This window comes from Tamandua tetradactyla, chromosome 5 (assembly GCF_023851605.1).
Source record: "Tamandua tetradactyla isolate mTamTet1 chromosome 5, mTamTet1.pri, whole genome shotgun sequence".
In the NCBI taxonomy this organism is placed as follows: domain Eukaryota; kingdom Metazoa; phylum Chordata; class Mammalia; order Pilosa; family Myrmecophagidae; genus Tamandua; species Tamandua tetradactyla.
In genome coordinates this window covers 13,132,986-13,149,762 of record NC_135331.1, presented here as the reverse complement: position 1 = coordinate 13,149,762, position 16,777 = coordinate 13,132,986, and the positions used below count along the sequence as shown (strand labels likewise).

The 16,777-nt window shown below is 37.9% G+C and overlaps 1 protein-coding gene across 5 annotated transcripts in view; it reads left to right on the top strand.

Annotated features, from left to right (window-relative positions):
* Positions 1-648: 648 nt before the first annotated feature.
* The window catches only part of HECTD4 (HECT domain E3 ubiquitin protein ligase 4), a 282,965-nt gene continuing 266,836 nt past the window's right edge, over positions 649-16,777 (top strand). For all 5 annotated transcript variants that reach the window (XM_077159888.1, XM_077159886.1, XM_077159887.1 and 2 more), the window contains exon 1: positions 649-1,095. In XM_077159888.1, the coding sequence (XP_077016003.1) occupies positions 919-1,095 (177 nt within the window). In that variant the 5' untranslated portion in view covers positions 649-918. The remainder of the gene's footprint in view (positions 1,096-16,777) is intronic.

The following is a 16,777-nucleotide window of genomic DNA, read 5'->3' as shown; positions in this document are numbered from 1 at the left end:
GGCCTGTTCCATTCCCCTATGAAGTTTACATCAGTAATTTGGTATGTATTTTCCCACACATTTTCTCTACATATATAGTATTTTCCTTCCTTGTTTTTATAAAAATGGGATGGTGCGCACATTTTTAAGGCGTATGTCAATCACTGTTGAATACTGATGGATTGTAATAATGGCTGTAATTGCCATTCATGGAGCACCTACCAGCCACTGGGTACCAACCATTGTGGCAAGTGTTTTATTTCCACCAGGTTTCGCGTGCTTATTGGCTACCAGGCTTTTCAATAAATATAAGCACTTACAGTGCGGTAGGCGTAGCGCTAACACCAAGTGTGTGAACAACTGTGGCGCGCCTCCAGTGCACCAGAGTTCTGCATGTATCTCATTTAACCGTGCAGGCAGGGAGGGAACCCACGTTGCGGGGCTCTGGCTCGAGCGAGGGGTGCACAGAGGGGCCTCTTCTGCCTCCGGTCTGCAGAGCGCGGGCGCCCGGGAATGACTAAGGGAAGGAGGTCAATCCGAGGCAAGATGGAGAGAGGTTGGATGATCCAGCCCACCCGGGTGCGGGCCACCGCGGTGCGGTGGGCGGTGCGGTGGGCGGGGCCAGGAGCGGGCGGGGCCCGTATTGTCCATCCCGCGGGGCATGCCGGGAGCCCCGCCCCCAAGATGGCGCCTCACTGACAGTTGGCTGCTGAGCGGCGGAGGCGGATCCTGCTCTTCAGGGCGGCGGCGGCGCTGACTGCGGGGCCGGGGTCTCCGGGCTCCTGGTGTCGGGGGATGGCCGCTTGGGCCGTCTAGGGTGGAGCTGCACAGGCGAGGCGCTGCAGGCGGGCGCTGCCATGGACTGGTGATCGCGGCTCCTGCTCTGGTCGCCGCCGGGCCGGGCGTGTGCTCCTCACCGTCAGCCCCTCAGCCCGGGCCATGGGCTCCTCGGCGGCCGCGGCGGCTGCGGCGGCGGCAGCCGCGGACTCGGCGCAGTGGCTCTCGGTGAAGGAGGAGACCATCTTCCTGCACGACGGGCTGATTCGGGTCACCGACCTGGCCGAATTGCCCAGCGAGATTCTCGGCGCCCCGGAGGCCGCCGACACCGACCTGGAGGTGAGCGAAGCCGCCCCCGCCCCCGCTATCGGATTAGCCCAGCCCTCCTTGCACCCCCGGGGTCGCCCCCCCCACCGCCGCCCTCATCCTCGAACCCCCTCTTTTGCTGCCCTGGCAGGTGTGCGGGGGCGCGGGGCGAGGGCAGGTGGGGTCTGCAGACCGCCGCTCCCCTCCCTCCTCTGGGACTCACGCCTGCGGGGGATTTCTTTTGCGGTTTCATTTTGAACGTTCCGACACCTGCATTTTATTAGACCATCACCGGGCACGGCCTTCGTGCCCCGGAGGAGCGCCACCGCCGCCTCCCTGGCGCTGTCCCCTCCCCCACGGGCTCCCCCGGAGTCATTTCCAAGACACACCCAGGTGGTTTAGCTCTGGGGAGATTTTTATTTTAATGCTGTAACCCCCTTTTCCTTCTCCGGTTGTGTTGATTTTTTTTTGGGGGGGGGCAACAGAGGAGAGTAGTGGCAGCTGCCCTTCCGAAATGGCAATCCAGCAACTTCTCTGTGTCATGCCTCGGATTGACACCGGGCCTTTGTCAGGAAAGCGGGCGGCGTGGACCAGCAAGTGGGATGCTTTAGCGGCCCTCGGCGAGCTGTCCGCCAAGGGTCACGGAAGCTTTAGGCCGCAGGGCCCTTTTCTGGGCGGAGAAGCCCAGGCTTAGGAGCCGTGGCAGGTGCAAAAGCAAATTTCAGCAATTCTGCTACTGGATTTGGGGGCAGAAGGAAAGCATGTATGTTCGGTTGAAGGGAACTTTGCACCGACTTCACTTGGTTTGATGTTAGCCTGGAGGTGGAAAGACTGGCAGTACGATTTCTTCGAGGCCAGCCGATGTTGACTCTGCCCACCCCTCCCAACCTCCACTTTGTGGGATGACATTTTGATATGTAGGTGGCATGGGGTGTCGTGAAATTTTTATTGTCGCAAGGAAGTCTCTCGGGTAGGACGCAGAGAGGATGACCTGTCTTCTGATTATAAACGGAATGCGAGGAATCTTTTGTGTTTTGCGGTTTTGCATGCACTTTGGTTTTCAGCACAACGAGCATTTATAGAAATGAATTAAAACCGACTACTGTGTGTTTCTGAGAACGGATCGTGTTAGCCGCGATATTTCCAAGTGCCTGAGATGCGAATACCTTCCACTATATTTTTGTATCTGGGTTTGAGGTTGCCTCAAAATTCCTATTGGGAATTCTTAATTCACTTATTTTACAATCTAGTCACCCAGAAAGGGAAGGTACAAGTTGGTGGGGAATTCCTAATACAGAATTATAGTTTTATTGTGTCTCATTTATTTAGGTATATTCTATAAAAGCAAAACGTGTCAATGTCTTATCTGCTTGAAAACTCAAGAGATACTGTGCTGTGATATTGGAATCTTTTGGTTCATTTGGGCTCTGTTGTGTGTAAGAGATGGGCAGAAGATGCTCTTTGTTCTTTGAAGATTAATCTAAGTTCACAAAACAAAAATTATTTGTATTCATTAATATTATTTATTAATAAATATTTATAAAATTAGCTCTAGGAAGAGTTGGGAGTAGTTAAAAATACCTGAGCTATTAACTGGGCCTTTCTAAGATGTTTACTCTTACACTCAATAAATGTATTGAGTGAATTTGTGAGCTATTTCAGTAAAAGAATGATTTTAAAGTAAAGAACCTCTGTGGCCTAATGGATTGAAAAAATTTTTCTTCTTAAATTTATGGCCTGACATGGCAGAAACCAGTATGCTCATGGGTGATAAACATTTATGACTGGCACTAGTGAATAATGTGTTTTTCATTTCTTTCCTCATATTATACAGGTTGCATGGTATTGGGAAAAATGGATAGCCAAGAATGTTTTTGAGGTTTTTTAATTTGTTTATCTAGATGTATTCACATTTAATTATTTAATAATAATAATGTTGGTTAAACGTGTCAGACCTTATCTTACTAATTTCTCAGAAGGACCCTAGGAAGTAAATATTGTTACCTTCATAAATATTACACCTATTAACAGTCATAACTATTATACCTGTTGTACAGATGAGACATGTGAAGTACAGAGCCAGTATGTGACTTGTTCAAGCTGACATAGAGGGGGGCCTGGACATTAAACCAGGTCTTTCGGTATCAAATGTAACTGCTCCTAATCATGACACTTCACTGCCTCCATGCCTGTATGACATTGATACTTGTAATTATTTTTTATTTTTATAACTGGGTACAGATAGAGTAATAAACAGATATCTCTATTTTCTAATAACTTTCTTTCATATTTGAAGATTAGAAGTTCATGGATTTTTTTAAAAGTTAACTTTTGAAATGCTTCCTCCCTTATGAAGTACGTTCTTCTCAACTTCTCCTTCCAGTGGGTGTCTGGTAGAAGAATGGCCATTTTTCACAGGGTTTCCTAGGCTGTAGAGGATCCTCCCATTAGCAACTTGCATTATGAGGGATGAGAGTCAAACTATGCTGACTAATTTATGACTGACAACCCTAATGCAAAAGACTGCACTAACTGCAGTAGAGTCTTACAGTTTTAGAGCTAGACTGGACCTTACAGATTATCACTTCTTTATTTTAGAGAGTTGTTATCTGAGACCCAGAGAAGTTATGACTTGGTTGCTATAGCATGTCTAGTTGTGGCAGAGCATAGGACTAGTACCTGGTTTGCCTGCCTTTGAATTCCGGTGTGGTTTTGTTTTTCATTCTTCTCATAGTTAAATGTCAATGAGAAAAAAAGGGATCCTAAAAAGGAAGTCAACATTGTGTTGGCATTTTTTTTTGTCTTGGCATTTTAATTAAAGCATGAACAGAGTTTTGAATTAAAATTTCTTCCCAGTAAATTCTGAACCAAAGTTTTTTTTTTTAATAAAAAAATAGTATTTAATCAACAAATACATTCAACAAATATTCCTGGAAATCAGAGGTGTCCTGGGCACTGTCCTGGATGCTGGGAATGTAGCAATAGATGAAATAAAATCCCTATCCTCAGAAAGCTTTTATTTTAACCACTGAATTTTGAAAATGGTTAAAATGGGAAATTTTGTGTTACCATAGTAAAAAAATTTTTAAAAAGCAAAAAAGAGAACTAGTGCATGATTCCATTTATATCAAGTTCTAGGATAGGCATAACTGATGTTTGCTGTTAGAAGGGGGTATGAGGGGAAGTTCAGAGGGGGATTGTAAGTTCTCTTTCTTTACCTGGGTACTGGTTACCTGGAATTTATGGTTAAGGTTTGTGGGCTTTACAAATTTAAAATGTTTAAAAAACATTTTAAAGTACAAGAGAAAGCTTTTATTTTAGTGGGAGGAGATAGGTAATAATCAAATATATAATATGACATATAATATGTCAAATGATAAGTGCTGTGGAGAAAAGTATTACTGGATAAGGGGGATAGATAGAGAGTAATGTTGAGATGGCTCTGTTTTTACACTGGCAGTGAATTCTGAACGGAAGGCCAGGCATGGCATTTGAGCAGAGACCTGAAGGAAGTGAGGGGGTGTACCATATGGCTACTGGGGAAAGAGCATCCCAGACAGAGAGGACAGCCAAGTCCCTGAGAGAGGAGCGTCCTTAGTAAATAAAGGGGGAGAGAAGTGATAGGAGGTGGCTTGCGTATGTGTGTGTTTGCATGTGATATGCTGATTAGCAGGGTGTTGTAGGTAAGGATATGTATTATTACTCTAAGTGAATAAAAATGCAGCTAAGGCTCTTTTTTTTTTTTTGGCCTTTCAAATAAATAATCAATTTATTAATTGTATGTTGCTGGGAGAAAGGAAAGCATGTAGGAAATTATCTTTTAAGTGTTGAAATAAATTTAAGATAAATTTGTGGACATTCTGAAATCTTACTCTCATTTTTCTTTACAAACATCAGGCAGGAACAGGCATCATACATATTGATGTTGACAGAAGTTGATTGACTTGCCTGAGGTCATAGCTCTCTAAACTACTTCTTACCTCATAGTTTAGATTAATTTTGATTTCAAACCTTTTGTTTGGTGTTTCTCATTTTTCCCTTGTACTTGTTTAAAAGGAAACACACGGACACACATATCATTAAAAAAAACTGAATATGAATAGTCATAGTAATTTTTTTTTTTTTTTTTTAAAACATGGGTAGTCACCGTGAACTGAACCTGGGTCTCCAGCATGGCAGGCAAGAACTCTGCCACCATTACCAGCCCAGTCATAGCAATTTTATTTGTGATTGCCAAAAACTGGAAATAGTCAAAAGGGCCATCAGCAGGGGAATGGATAAACAAGTTGTGGTATAGCCACACAGTGGACTCCCACTCTGCAATATAAAGAAATGAACTGTTGATTCACCATCGATTTATTAGAGTAGAAGAAGGCAGATCACCAAGAGCACATACTGTATGATTCCATTCATACGAATTCTAGAAAACGTAAGCTAATCTGCAGAGACAGAAAGCAGGTGAATAGATGTCTGTGGGTTGGGGTAGGAAGGGATAGGAGAGAGGGATTACCGAGGAGTATGAGGAAACTTTTGGGGGTGATGAATGTGTTTTCTCTTTGATTGTGGTATAGGTTTCATGTGTGTATACATATGTCAAAACTCATCAAACTGTACACTTTAATGCATGCAGTTATTGCATGTCAATACTCAGTTTTTTTAAAATGGAAAAACGCAACATACTGATAGCATCTGAGAAGTTAAAGAAGATTCAGCATGTTTTTTTGCTGTGTAAGGAAAGAAGCATTGGGGTTTCATGCCAATTAACTGAAATAATCTGGGTTTTGAATACTTATGATACACTGAAGTAAAATCTTTGAGACGATATTTAAATTTATGATGATCTGTCTCTTAAGATAATAGCAGGCTGTTTATCATTTAGGCAGAATCCTTTCGAAAGTGTTTATGTACTTTTGTAGGATACCACGTTCTAGGCTTGGAGGAATTAATGAATAACTGAATAAACACTTTGTTCACTGCAGGATTAATTAACGTGTAGTCCACAGAGCACAGGAATAAGAGTCACTGAATCTTGGTGCAGAGTTCTGTGAGCTTGGGTGAAAGTCTGTACAAAGCTCTCAGGCTTGGTTGTCTGTGTGTGAAGTTAGAATGAAGTACCTGAGGACTGTGGGAGCAAGTATTATCTAGGGGTTTAATCAGATTTAAGCTCAGGATTACTGTATGACCCGACAATCCCACTACTAGGTGTAAGAATTGAAACTGGGACTGAAATAGTTATTTGGACACTGATGTTCATAGCAGCATTATTGACAGCCCCCGAAAGATTGAAGCAACCCAAGTATCCAACAGTTGAATGAATTAACAAAATGTAGTATGTACATACAGTGGAATATTATTCATCTGTAAAGAGAAATGAAGTTCTGTTATACTCTACAACATGGATAAACCTTGAGCTGAGCGAAATAAGAGCTATAAAAGAACAAATATTATATAATTTCACTTATGTGAAATACCTCGAATGAGAAAATTCGTAGAGAAAGAAAGTAAATTATGGACTACCAGAAGTTGGAGGAATGGGGAGTTATTGTGTAATGGGTACATATTTATGTTTGGGGTGATGAGAAGGTTTTAGTAATGATGGTAGTATTGGTAGCACAACACTGTAAACATATTAACAACCCTGAATTATATATGAGAATGTATTAAAAGGGGAAATTTTAAGTTTTGTATATGTTACTAGAACATAAATAAGAAACAAAACCGCAATCCAAGCAGGGCTTGGCTGTACAAGCCAAGCTGTACAACCCAAGCAGGGCACCCTAATGTAAACCATGGACTATAATACAATTATAATACTAATCTTTCATTAACTGTAACAATGTACCACACTAATGCTAGGTATTAATAGGGGCGGGGTGAGGAATATGGGAGCTCTATTTCTGCAAACCTGTTAACTTCTCTAGTGAAAAATGGAGATTTTCAAAAATGGAAAACAATGCCATTCTTCTAATTTTATTCTTCTACTATTCCGCTGTAAAGAAGTTCTTTTACATTCTACAACATGGTTGAACCTTGAAAACATAATGCTGAGTGAAATAAGCAGATACAAAAGGGCAAATATTGTATGACTTCATTGTGTAAAATACCTAGAATAAGCAAATTCATAGAGAAAGTAGATTACAGATTACTAAGGGTTGGGGGAATGGAGAATTATCCTCAATGGGAACAAATTTTGCTTTGGGTGATAAGAATGTTTTGATGATGGATGATGATGATGGTAACACAATATGTAAAAGTAATTAATGTCACTGGGTTGTGTACATGAAAATGATTAAAATGGAAAATTTTTTTTGTGTGTATTTTACCACAATAAAAAAAAAATCAGATATAAGAATGAGGTTGGGAATGAAAGGCTAGCTCTGTGACCTTGGTTGATTTTGTACCTTCCGTACGCCGTGGTGTCTTCTTCAGCTGCAGTGTCTTTGTCATCGTTGTCACCATCACTCCCACCACCATGACAACAGCATCAGCATACTAAGTGCTTACAGCATGCCAGGCTCTATGCTCTGCACTTCACACCCATTATCTCGGCTAATCCTCACAAAAGTCTTATGAGGTTGGTATTATCATTTTCTTTATTTCATGAATGAGTTAACTGAGACACAGAAGCTAAGTAAATTGACAGAGGTTATACCCTTAGTTAGAGCTGCGACTGAAGTAGATCTCTTTCTCACACAGCCGAGGGTCCATGCTCTTTAACTATTATGCTAGACTGCCTCATCATCTAAAAGATGAGGATGGTATTAAAGTTTATGTAAGGATTAAAAAAGAATCTGCATATAAAGTACTTAGTGCAAAGTCTGGTACATGGCAAATGTTCAATAAGTGGAAGGTATTATTTCATAGATTCTCAAGGTTATTTTAAGAATGGAAGTAATTATGTATTTCAAGTATATGGGCTTTCTTCAGCTGCCTGTTGCATATGAAAGCAAAGCTGTCCTATCAACAAAATTGTTTTGTGCTCTAATAGTGGAGATGACTTTTAAATTTTTAGGCCATCTCTCTGGAATTATCTTCCTTCCCAATTTATTTGCAATATGGCTAGGCAAATGAGATAACAGGTAGATAGTCTTCATGTCCATTTTCAATCAATGGTCTCACTAAATAAATCAGTTTTGATTATTATCTGTTTTATTGGCTTCCGTATTTTGATTGTCACAAAATGCCACCTCCTGTTCAGGGCTACTTTGTGGATTGTCATGCACCTATTCTTTCGTAGGCTAAGGTACCAGCATTAATAATTATGAAAGAACCTTCAGTTCCTGAAAGTGCCCCATACTGTTTCTTTCCTCCACTTCTTTCTATCTTGTTTTAGAGCCGTGGTTGTGGGGTGAACACAAAGAGTATAATCTGCTTTGCAGGATGTTTAAGCCCATAGTTGTAGACAGTTGTAACAGCAGGTAATCAATTATGGGGCAAATGCACAGTTATTTCAGAAGTAAAGTGTGTGGCTATTTCTCAATAAGATTTATTTTCCAGTATCGTAGACTTCAGAAACTGTGTGACTATTACTTTGATTCTAGATTTTGTTTCGTTTTGGAGGGCATGGGCCAAGAATTGAACCCTCGTCTCTTCCATGGCAGGCAAGGATTCTACCACTGAACTACCCACGCACCCTCTGATCCTACATTTTTAACACAGTTCATGTATTCATTAAAATTCTTTAAACTATGAGTATTACATGAATACATTAATGCTGCATAAGACTCCAGATATACCATACGTTATTTAGCCATTCCCCTGTTGATGGGTATAAGAGTTTACTGTTGCTGTTGTAATAAATTATCACACATTTAGTGACTTAAAACACATTTATTCTCTCATGGTTCTAGAGGTCAGAAATACACAATCACTTTTACTGGTCTAAAGTCAACATGTGGGCAGGTCTGGTTCCTTTTGGAGGCTCTGATGGGAGAATCTAGTTCCTTGTTTTTTGTTTTTTCTTTTTTTAGCTTCTGGTGACCACCTGTATACCTGGGTTTGTTGCCTCTTCCTCCCTCCTCAAAGCAGATACCACCAGTCTCTGCTTCCATCATCACATTGCCTTCTTCTCTGACTCTGATCCTTCTGCATGCCTTTTATGGAACAGTTGTGATTATATCCAGGGCACACCTAGATAATGTGAGATAATCTCCCTTTCTCAAGATCCTGAACTTAATCACATCTGCTAAGTCCTTTTTGCTGTATAAAGTAAAATTCATATATTCCAGGGATTATAATCTTGATCTCTTTAGTGGCGCTTCAACCTACCACCAGAGGTATTTTGGTTTGTTTTCTTCAGTTTTTCATTACTAAAAACAGACCTTCATACACATCGTTGCATGCTTCCTTGTGCACATATGAAAGTATTTCTCTAGGGTAGATACTGAGAAATAGAATTTATGGATCATAGGTGACTATTTAAATTTTGTGTGTGTATGTGCATGGCCTAGAAATCTATTTTAAATTTTAATAGCCACCACCCAGTTGTTCTCCAAAGTGACAGAACCAACGTATACTCCCAGTAACGCTCTGATTGGACTTCTTTTCCTCACACCCTCATAGAGACCATATCAAATGCTTAAACTTAACATTTGCTTAAGCCAATGATTCTTGCTCTAAAAAAATGAATCCAGTAGATGTGATTAGGTACCTGGAAATGTAGGCAGAACCATGGTCAGCTGAAAGAAGGCAGAGTTCCATTAGAGTTGTGTAGCTTTTATCCCTTTATTTCAGTAACTTGATGTCTCCTTTGACTCCTGGCATATACTCATTTTGGTCAGTAATCCAGTTAATACAGACCATGTCCATATATAGGCAAGAGAGAGCAACAACTTCTTGTTCTGAGATAGTCTGGAGAAGCTGCCAGAGGCCAGCAGAGCCAGGGAGCTGACACACAGGGAAGAGATGTATGGCTCCTGAAGTGTGTTTAGAGTGTACAGCAGTTAGGCAGACTGGTTGGACTCTGACCCCCTTAAAATTTTCTGTCTTAGATGCTAATATAATGAGTAATTTTACATTTTTTGGACCTGCATGAAAAAGTGTTGATATTAAGTGGCTTCAATGCTATGCCAAACTTTTTTTGGATTATAAAGAAGTAAAACATGGGCACTGTAGAAAATATAGAAGACATCTGGAAGTGTAAGAGAAAAAATACCCTTTCATTGTAACATCCAGAAATAGCCCTAATATATTTTTTATTATTTCCTTCTTCAACTCATTTTTTTATATATGCAAAATTGGAATTGCATCCTATGTGCTGTTTTGTACCCTTTAACCACTTATTTGGAGCATTTTGTCAAATTAGATTTAAAAACATAATTTATGGCTACATGGCACTTATTGAAGTACTTAATTTTCTTGTTGGACATTTCTGCTATTTCTTCAAATCTGCTTCAAATTTTAAAGGAAAATTCTAACTTATAGGAAGCTAAACAGTTTTTAGTATTTCAAGTATTATTTGCATGAAAAAGTTTGATAAACTGTAAATTTATAGTGATTATTAAAATGTGTTTATGCAACCTGTTACTACTAACAGTTATATCATTAAAGGCATTTTTAATAGTGCTGTATAATTATTCTCCCAATAATGATTAATATTTGTGTGTAGCTTTGAGTTTTTAATATGCTATTAAGCACAATTGTAGAATAATGTTCCATGAAGGGACATTTCTAGAGTGGACGTATTTGAATCTCTAGTGTCTTCTGAAACCTGTAGTTGGCTGAATTACTGGGTCATAGCACATTTTGTAGCAATTTTAGGCTAACAATAAGGAGATGTGTAATTTGCAAACTATTTTCTGCAAATTGTAGGTTTAGTAATACTAATAACTATGAATGCATCATTCAAGTAGTGGTTTTATACCAACAAAATATTAACATTCAGCTTGCATTTTAATGGATCTTTTCTGTGTTTACTGTATTTGTTTTATGCTGTGTAATTTGCAATACTGATTTCAAAAGAACAAAGTTGTATTAGATGTAGCTATTTATGGTACAGTAAAAATCTGGACCTCCTATCTCTATTGATATATTTGTTTTTCCTACTATTGAAATGAAATAATGAAGACTATTAAAGGAGAATCTGTGTCAACATGTTTTCATCAAAACATGGTACATAATAGCAGAATTGCCTTTTATATTTCTTGATAACAATTCCTTTCAAATATCCATTTGTGGTTTATTTCATCTAGAAACTTGCGAAATTAGTGGAAATGTAAAAAATATATTTGGGAAGCTTTGGAGGAAGCATTTCTTGGATGAGCTTATGATGAAGAAAATTTCCTTTCCCTCACAGGTTCTGAACCTGGAGTCCATGGTCCCCAAAGGGTCTATGAATATAATTTAGGGCATCTATGATCTTGGGTGGGAAAATTTATATCTCTCTTTTCACTAATCTTTAGCTGAAATTCAGCATTTCCTGCAGTTATGAGTGTAATCAACTAAACAGCAGTAGCATTGGCAGTACCTGTGATTTTTGTAACCAGTAGAAATCATAGATACTTTCATATATTGCAATTGTTGCACATATCTTGAAATATTGTTTCTGCTTACCAACGCTTAGAACTTATGGTAATCACTAGAGCTGCAACTCGATCTTGTTATTCAATATATTGATAATGAAGTGCCTATATTATATCATAAATTTCATTTTAAGTATTTTTGGTAAATGTCTTTCAATAAAATTGGTTTCTTGTGATCCCACATACTTTATTTTTTAAAATTTTTTTATTTTTGACTTGGGTAGGCTTCAGGAATTGAACCTGGGTCTCCAGCATGGCAGGTGCGAACTCTGCCACTGAGCCATCCTTACTGGCACCCATGTACTTTATTTTATCATTTAAAAATGTTATCTGAGAAGAGTCTACAGGCGCTACCAAACTAAAATTTTAAGGGACCCTGAGATTGTGTCTCCTTTTTAGTTGAAGTTTGCTAAAAACCAGCAGAATTTGCATTTGTTTGAAGTAAAGTGAACACCTCTTTTCAAACCCCTTAACGTGTTCTGTGATTTGTAATGTTATTCTTCAATTTTTTTTTCCATTATCTACTGACTGAAAACTATTAACTAGTAATGTTTTTCTTGGGTGCTGTGATTTTTTTTTTCTCATTTGTCAACCATGGTATTGCTAACAAGGAAGCTATTTTAAACAAATAAAATATAGTTTAAAATGCCAAGTAGTTCTTTCTTAAATTGAGCAATTTTTAAAATTTACTAAATATTTTGGAGTCCCTGCCTCCCCCAACCTGGGGAGAATGTTGGTCAGCTGAACTATGTGAAAAAATTCATTAATATACTTCGTATTGGTATTACACTGCTAATACAGATAAAATTTCAACAGGTGGCCTTAAGCACCTGTCCCAGGAGGAACAATTTTTTTTTTAAATCCAAAATACATTTTGCTTTTCCTTTCTCTGGAGTATAATTATATTCTTATGATTTCTTTTATTATTCAAAATGTTATTTTACATGTGTTTTGTCAAGATTCCCTGCGTTTTACTTAAATAGCCTCCAGAATTATACTGATAGCCACTAGCCACATGTGGCCATTGAGCACTTGAAATGTCACTTGCCAGAATTGAGATGAGCTGAAAGTGTAAAATGTAAATTAATTATATTTTACAATGATTAAGTGCAGAAATGATAATATTTTGAATGTAATGGGTTAAATAAAATATATTATTGAAATTAATTTTATCCATTTATTTTTCCTTTTTTTTTAATGTGACTGCTAGAAAATGTAAACTTACATTTGTGTCTCACACTACAAATAGATATTTTCATATATTGCAATTGTTGCACATATCTTGAAATATTGTTTCTGCTTACCAGCACTTAGAACTTATGGTAATCACTAGACCTGCAATTCGATCTTGTTAATAATGAATAACATTATTATTCATTAATAAATATAAAGTATACTTTTTAAATAAATATGAACTTCATTTATGAAGTTCAGGATTTCTCTCTCAGGTGGAAAGGCACATGGCGCCCTCCAGTAAGCACCTCCCCTTGAATTGGTGGAGACACATCTCTATGGAAACCATCTAATCAAAAGTTACCACCCACACTTGGGTCAGTCACATCTCCATGGGAACAATCAGAAAGCTCCCACCCAGCAATATTGAATGAGGGCTGAAGAACTTGGCTTTTTTGGGGGTACACAACAGATTCATACTGTCACACTTCATATATTCTATTTTAATTTCATCCATTCAGTGACTCTGAAGGCAGATAGAGGAGATATTATTTTAGGTAAGAAAACAAAAGGTTTAGCAAAGTGAAGCTATTTGTCCAATGTTATATAATTAGTTAGTGCTAAGATTAGGACTCAAGTTCATTTCCTCTGAGTGATTTTCCACTCTACCTCTGCTTTAGGTAATCGTTGACCTTGATAAGGTGTGATCTCTCAGACAGTAGACAGAGTACTCAAATGAAAGTGCTACACAGGCCAGCCACACATTACTGCCAGAGTAGTCTTCCTAAAGCACAGTCTTTGGCCAACCCTGCAGTGGCTTCCCACTTCCTGCAAAGTAAAATTATGGTTCCTAAGCATAGTGTTCAAGAGAGCTATAATTATTTGGATCCCTTCTATCCTGCCATTCTTAAGTCATTGCTCTGTCGCACCACCGCTTGCAGTGCACTATATTTTGCAAACTCGCCTGTATTCTCTTCTATGGTCTTGGTTTATAGGGTTCTGTGGCAATGGGGACTCCACCTTACTTTTTGAAGCCTTCTTTTCATCCTTTAAGAGCTACATCAAATGCACTCCGCCATCAAGTTTTCATGAAGTCTGCAGTTAGAAGCAGTCATCCTCTCTTCTGTATTTCCTTAGCACTGCTTCTTGTGTGTGTGTGTGTGTATATATATATGATTTATTTTGGTACACTTGGTCTCCTTTATTATATTGTAAGCTCTTTGAGAGCAGTCACCTCCTCCTGTACATCATTGAGTACTTTACTAATATAATAGGAGTGCAAAAATTGGATGTTGATTAATCTGAATGCCAAAAAAAGGTATTTAGAGTCAATGAAAAGATATGAGTTAATAAATACATCATGAGTTCAGGACATAGGGAAAATTAGTTAATGGAGAATAAGATAATAGGCAGTTATTTTTTATCAACTAAACTATTAGTTCAGGTAAGGCTTTAAGAATTTTAGTTGCAGTTACAACTTGCATTTTAGATAAGAAAAATGCATCCTAACAGTTGTCATAAATGTTCATGCAGGAATGTGGATACACAATATGGGAATAAGACCTTTGGTTGTGTATAGAGCATATGGAATTTTGCATAGAGAATAGTGAATTCTTGAGAGATTCTTGAAAAACTAGATTATATGGAGGTAAGTTGAAAATATTCTGCATTATTTCTAGAACTGATTCTGAAGTTTATTTTTTTTATTTTTTTTATTAACGGAAAGAAAAAAAAAAGAAATTAACACAACATTTAGAAATCATACCGTTCTACATATGCACTCAGTAATTCTTAACATCATCACATAGATGCATGATCATCGTTTCTTAGTACATTTGCATCGGTTTAGAGGAACTAGCAACACAACAGAAAAAGATATAAAATGTTAATATAAAGAAAAGAAATAAAAGTTGTAATAATAGTAAAAAACAACAACAACAAACAAACAAACAGGCAAACAAAAACAAAAAAAACCCTATAGCTCAGATGCAGCTTCGTTCAGTGTTTTAACATGATTACTTTACAATTAGGTATTATTGTGCTGTCCATTTTTGAGTTTTTGTATCTAGTCCTGTTGCACGGTCTGTATCCCTTCAGCTTCAATTACCCATTGTCTTACCCTGTTTCTAACTCCTGCTGAACTCTGTTACCAGTGACATATTTCAAGTTTATTCTTGAATGTCCGTTCACATCAGTGGGACCATACAGTATTTGTCCTTTAGTTTTTGGCTGGATTCACTGAGCATAATATTCTCTAGGTCCATCCATGTTATTACATGGTTCATAAGTTTATCTTGTCTTAAAGCTGCATAATATTCCATCGTATGTATATACCACAGTTTGTTTAGCCATTCTTCTGTTGATGGACATTTTGGCTGTTTCCATCTCTTTGTAATTGTAAATAACGCTGCTATAAACATTGGTGTGCAAATGTCCGTTTGTGTCTTTGCCCTTAAGTCCTTTGAGTAGATACCTAGCAATGGTATTGCTGGGTCGTATGGCAATTCTATATTCAGCTTTTTGAGGAACCGCCAAACTGCCTTCCACAGTGGTTGCACCCTTTGACATTCCCACCAACAGTGGATAAGTGTGCCTCTTTCTCCGCATCCTCTCCAGCACTTGTCATTTTCTGTTTTGTTGATAATGGCCATTCTGGTGGGTGTGAGATGATATCTCATTGTGGTTTTGATTTGCATTTCTCTGATGGCCAGGGACATTGAGCATCTCTTCATGTGCCTCTTGGCCATCCGTATTTCTTCTTCTGGTAGGTGTCTGTTCAAGTCTTTTTCCCATTTTGTAATTAGGTTGGCTGTCTTTTTGTTGTTGAGTTGAACAATCTCTTTATAAATTCTGGATACTAGACCTTTATCTGATATGTCGTTTGATTCTGAAGTTTTGACCATCATTCTAAAAACCTTAATTAATTTGAATGATCTTTTGTTTAACTTAGTTCTTCTACAGTTAGGTAGTGTACTTAAACACCAATCTATTTATTTTGAACATTTCCATGTGGATTTTTTTTTTCAGGGTTTTCAGTGAACTTAATCTATGTCCTACCATCTTTTATTGAGTGCATTGAAGACCTCACACTCACAAAGTTATATTATAGAATTTAGCATAATCTGTTTATGGGTTAGTACAATATAGCTATTAGCCATAATTTCCTTAATATTATTTTAATAAATGCTTAAACTTTAAAAAATTAAAATGTTAGAGTCTTAGGAAATTTGAAAGATTTGAATTATAAAGCAGAAAATAAAAATCACTCCTATTGCCACCAACTAGTGATAAGTACAGTTCATATTTTCTTGTATTTCCCTCCAGACATTTTTCTATGTGTGTATATACACACACAGACACATATTTCAAGAAACTAGGATCATTATTATATATACATTTTGTGTCCTGCCTTTTTTACTTAACATTGACATTATTTGGAGGAAATTTCTCCAAAATTTCAGTATTAATGAGAATACCTTTTTTTAAATGCCTACCTAGGTGTTAAAACCTGCATGATATTTCATTATATTGATGTTTGTTGACTTATTTACCTAACCCTCTTTTGTTGAATATTTAGTCAATCTTGTTGAAAAATTTTAAAAGTTAGTTTTTATAAATTGTGAGACTCTTCTTTTTAAGTATGGAAAAACGCACTTATATGAGTACGTTTATTTGCCCTAATTCATAATGAGAGGCTTCTGAATATGGTGTAACTATAAATTGATGAGACTGATTTCCTGTTCATTTTTATGTAGCTAATTAAGTTCATATTTTTTGTTATGTAATTTAATACATGAATTGTATGTTTGGCTTGTTGCTACATGAGATGTTTTATTTAGTTAAACTACTTAACAAAGCAATACACAGTTCAAAATTCCAGAGGTTCAAAAGGAAATATAGGGAGAAGTCTCCTTCCTCAACTTGTCCTCCCTAACAGCAATCATTGTTACCTGTTGCTTACGTACCCCCACCCCCCAGAGATATTTAACTTATATACAAGTAGAGGCATACCCAAAGTCCTT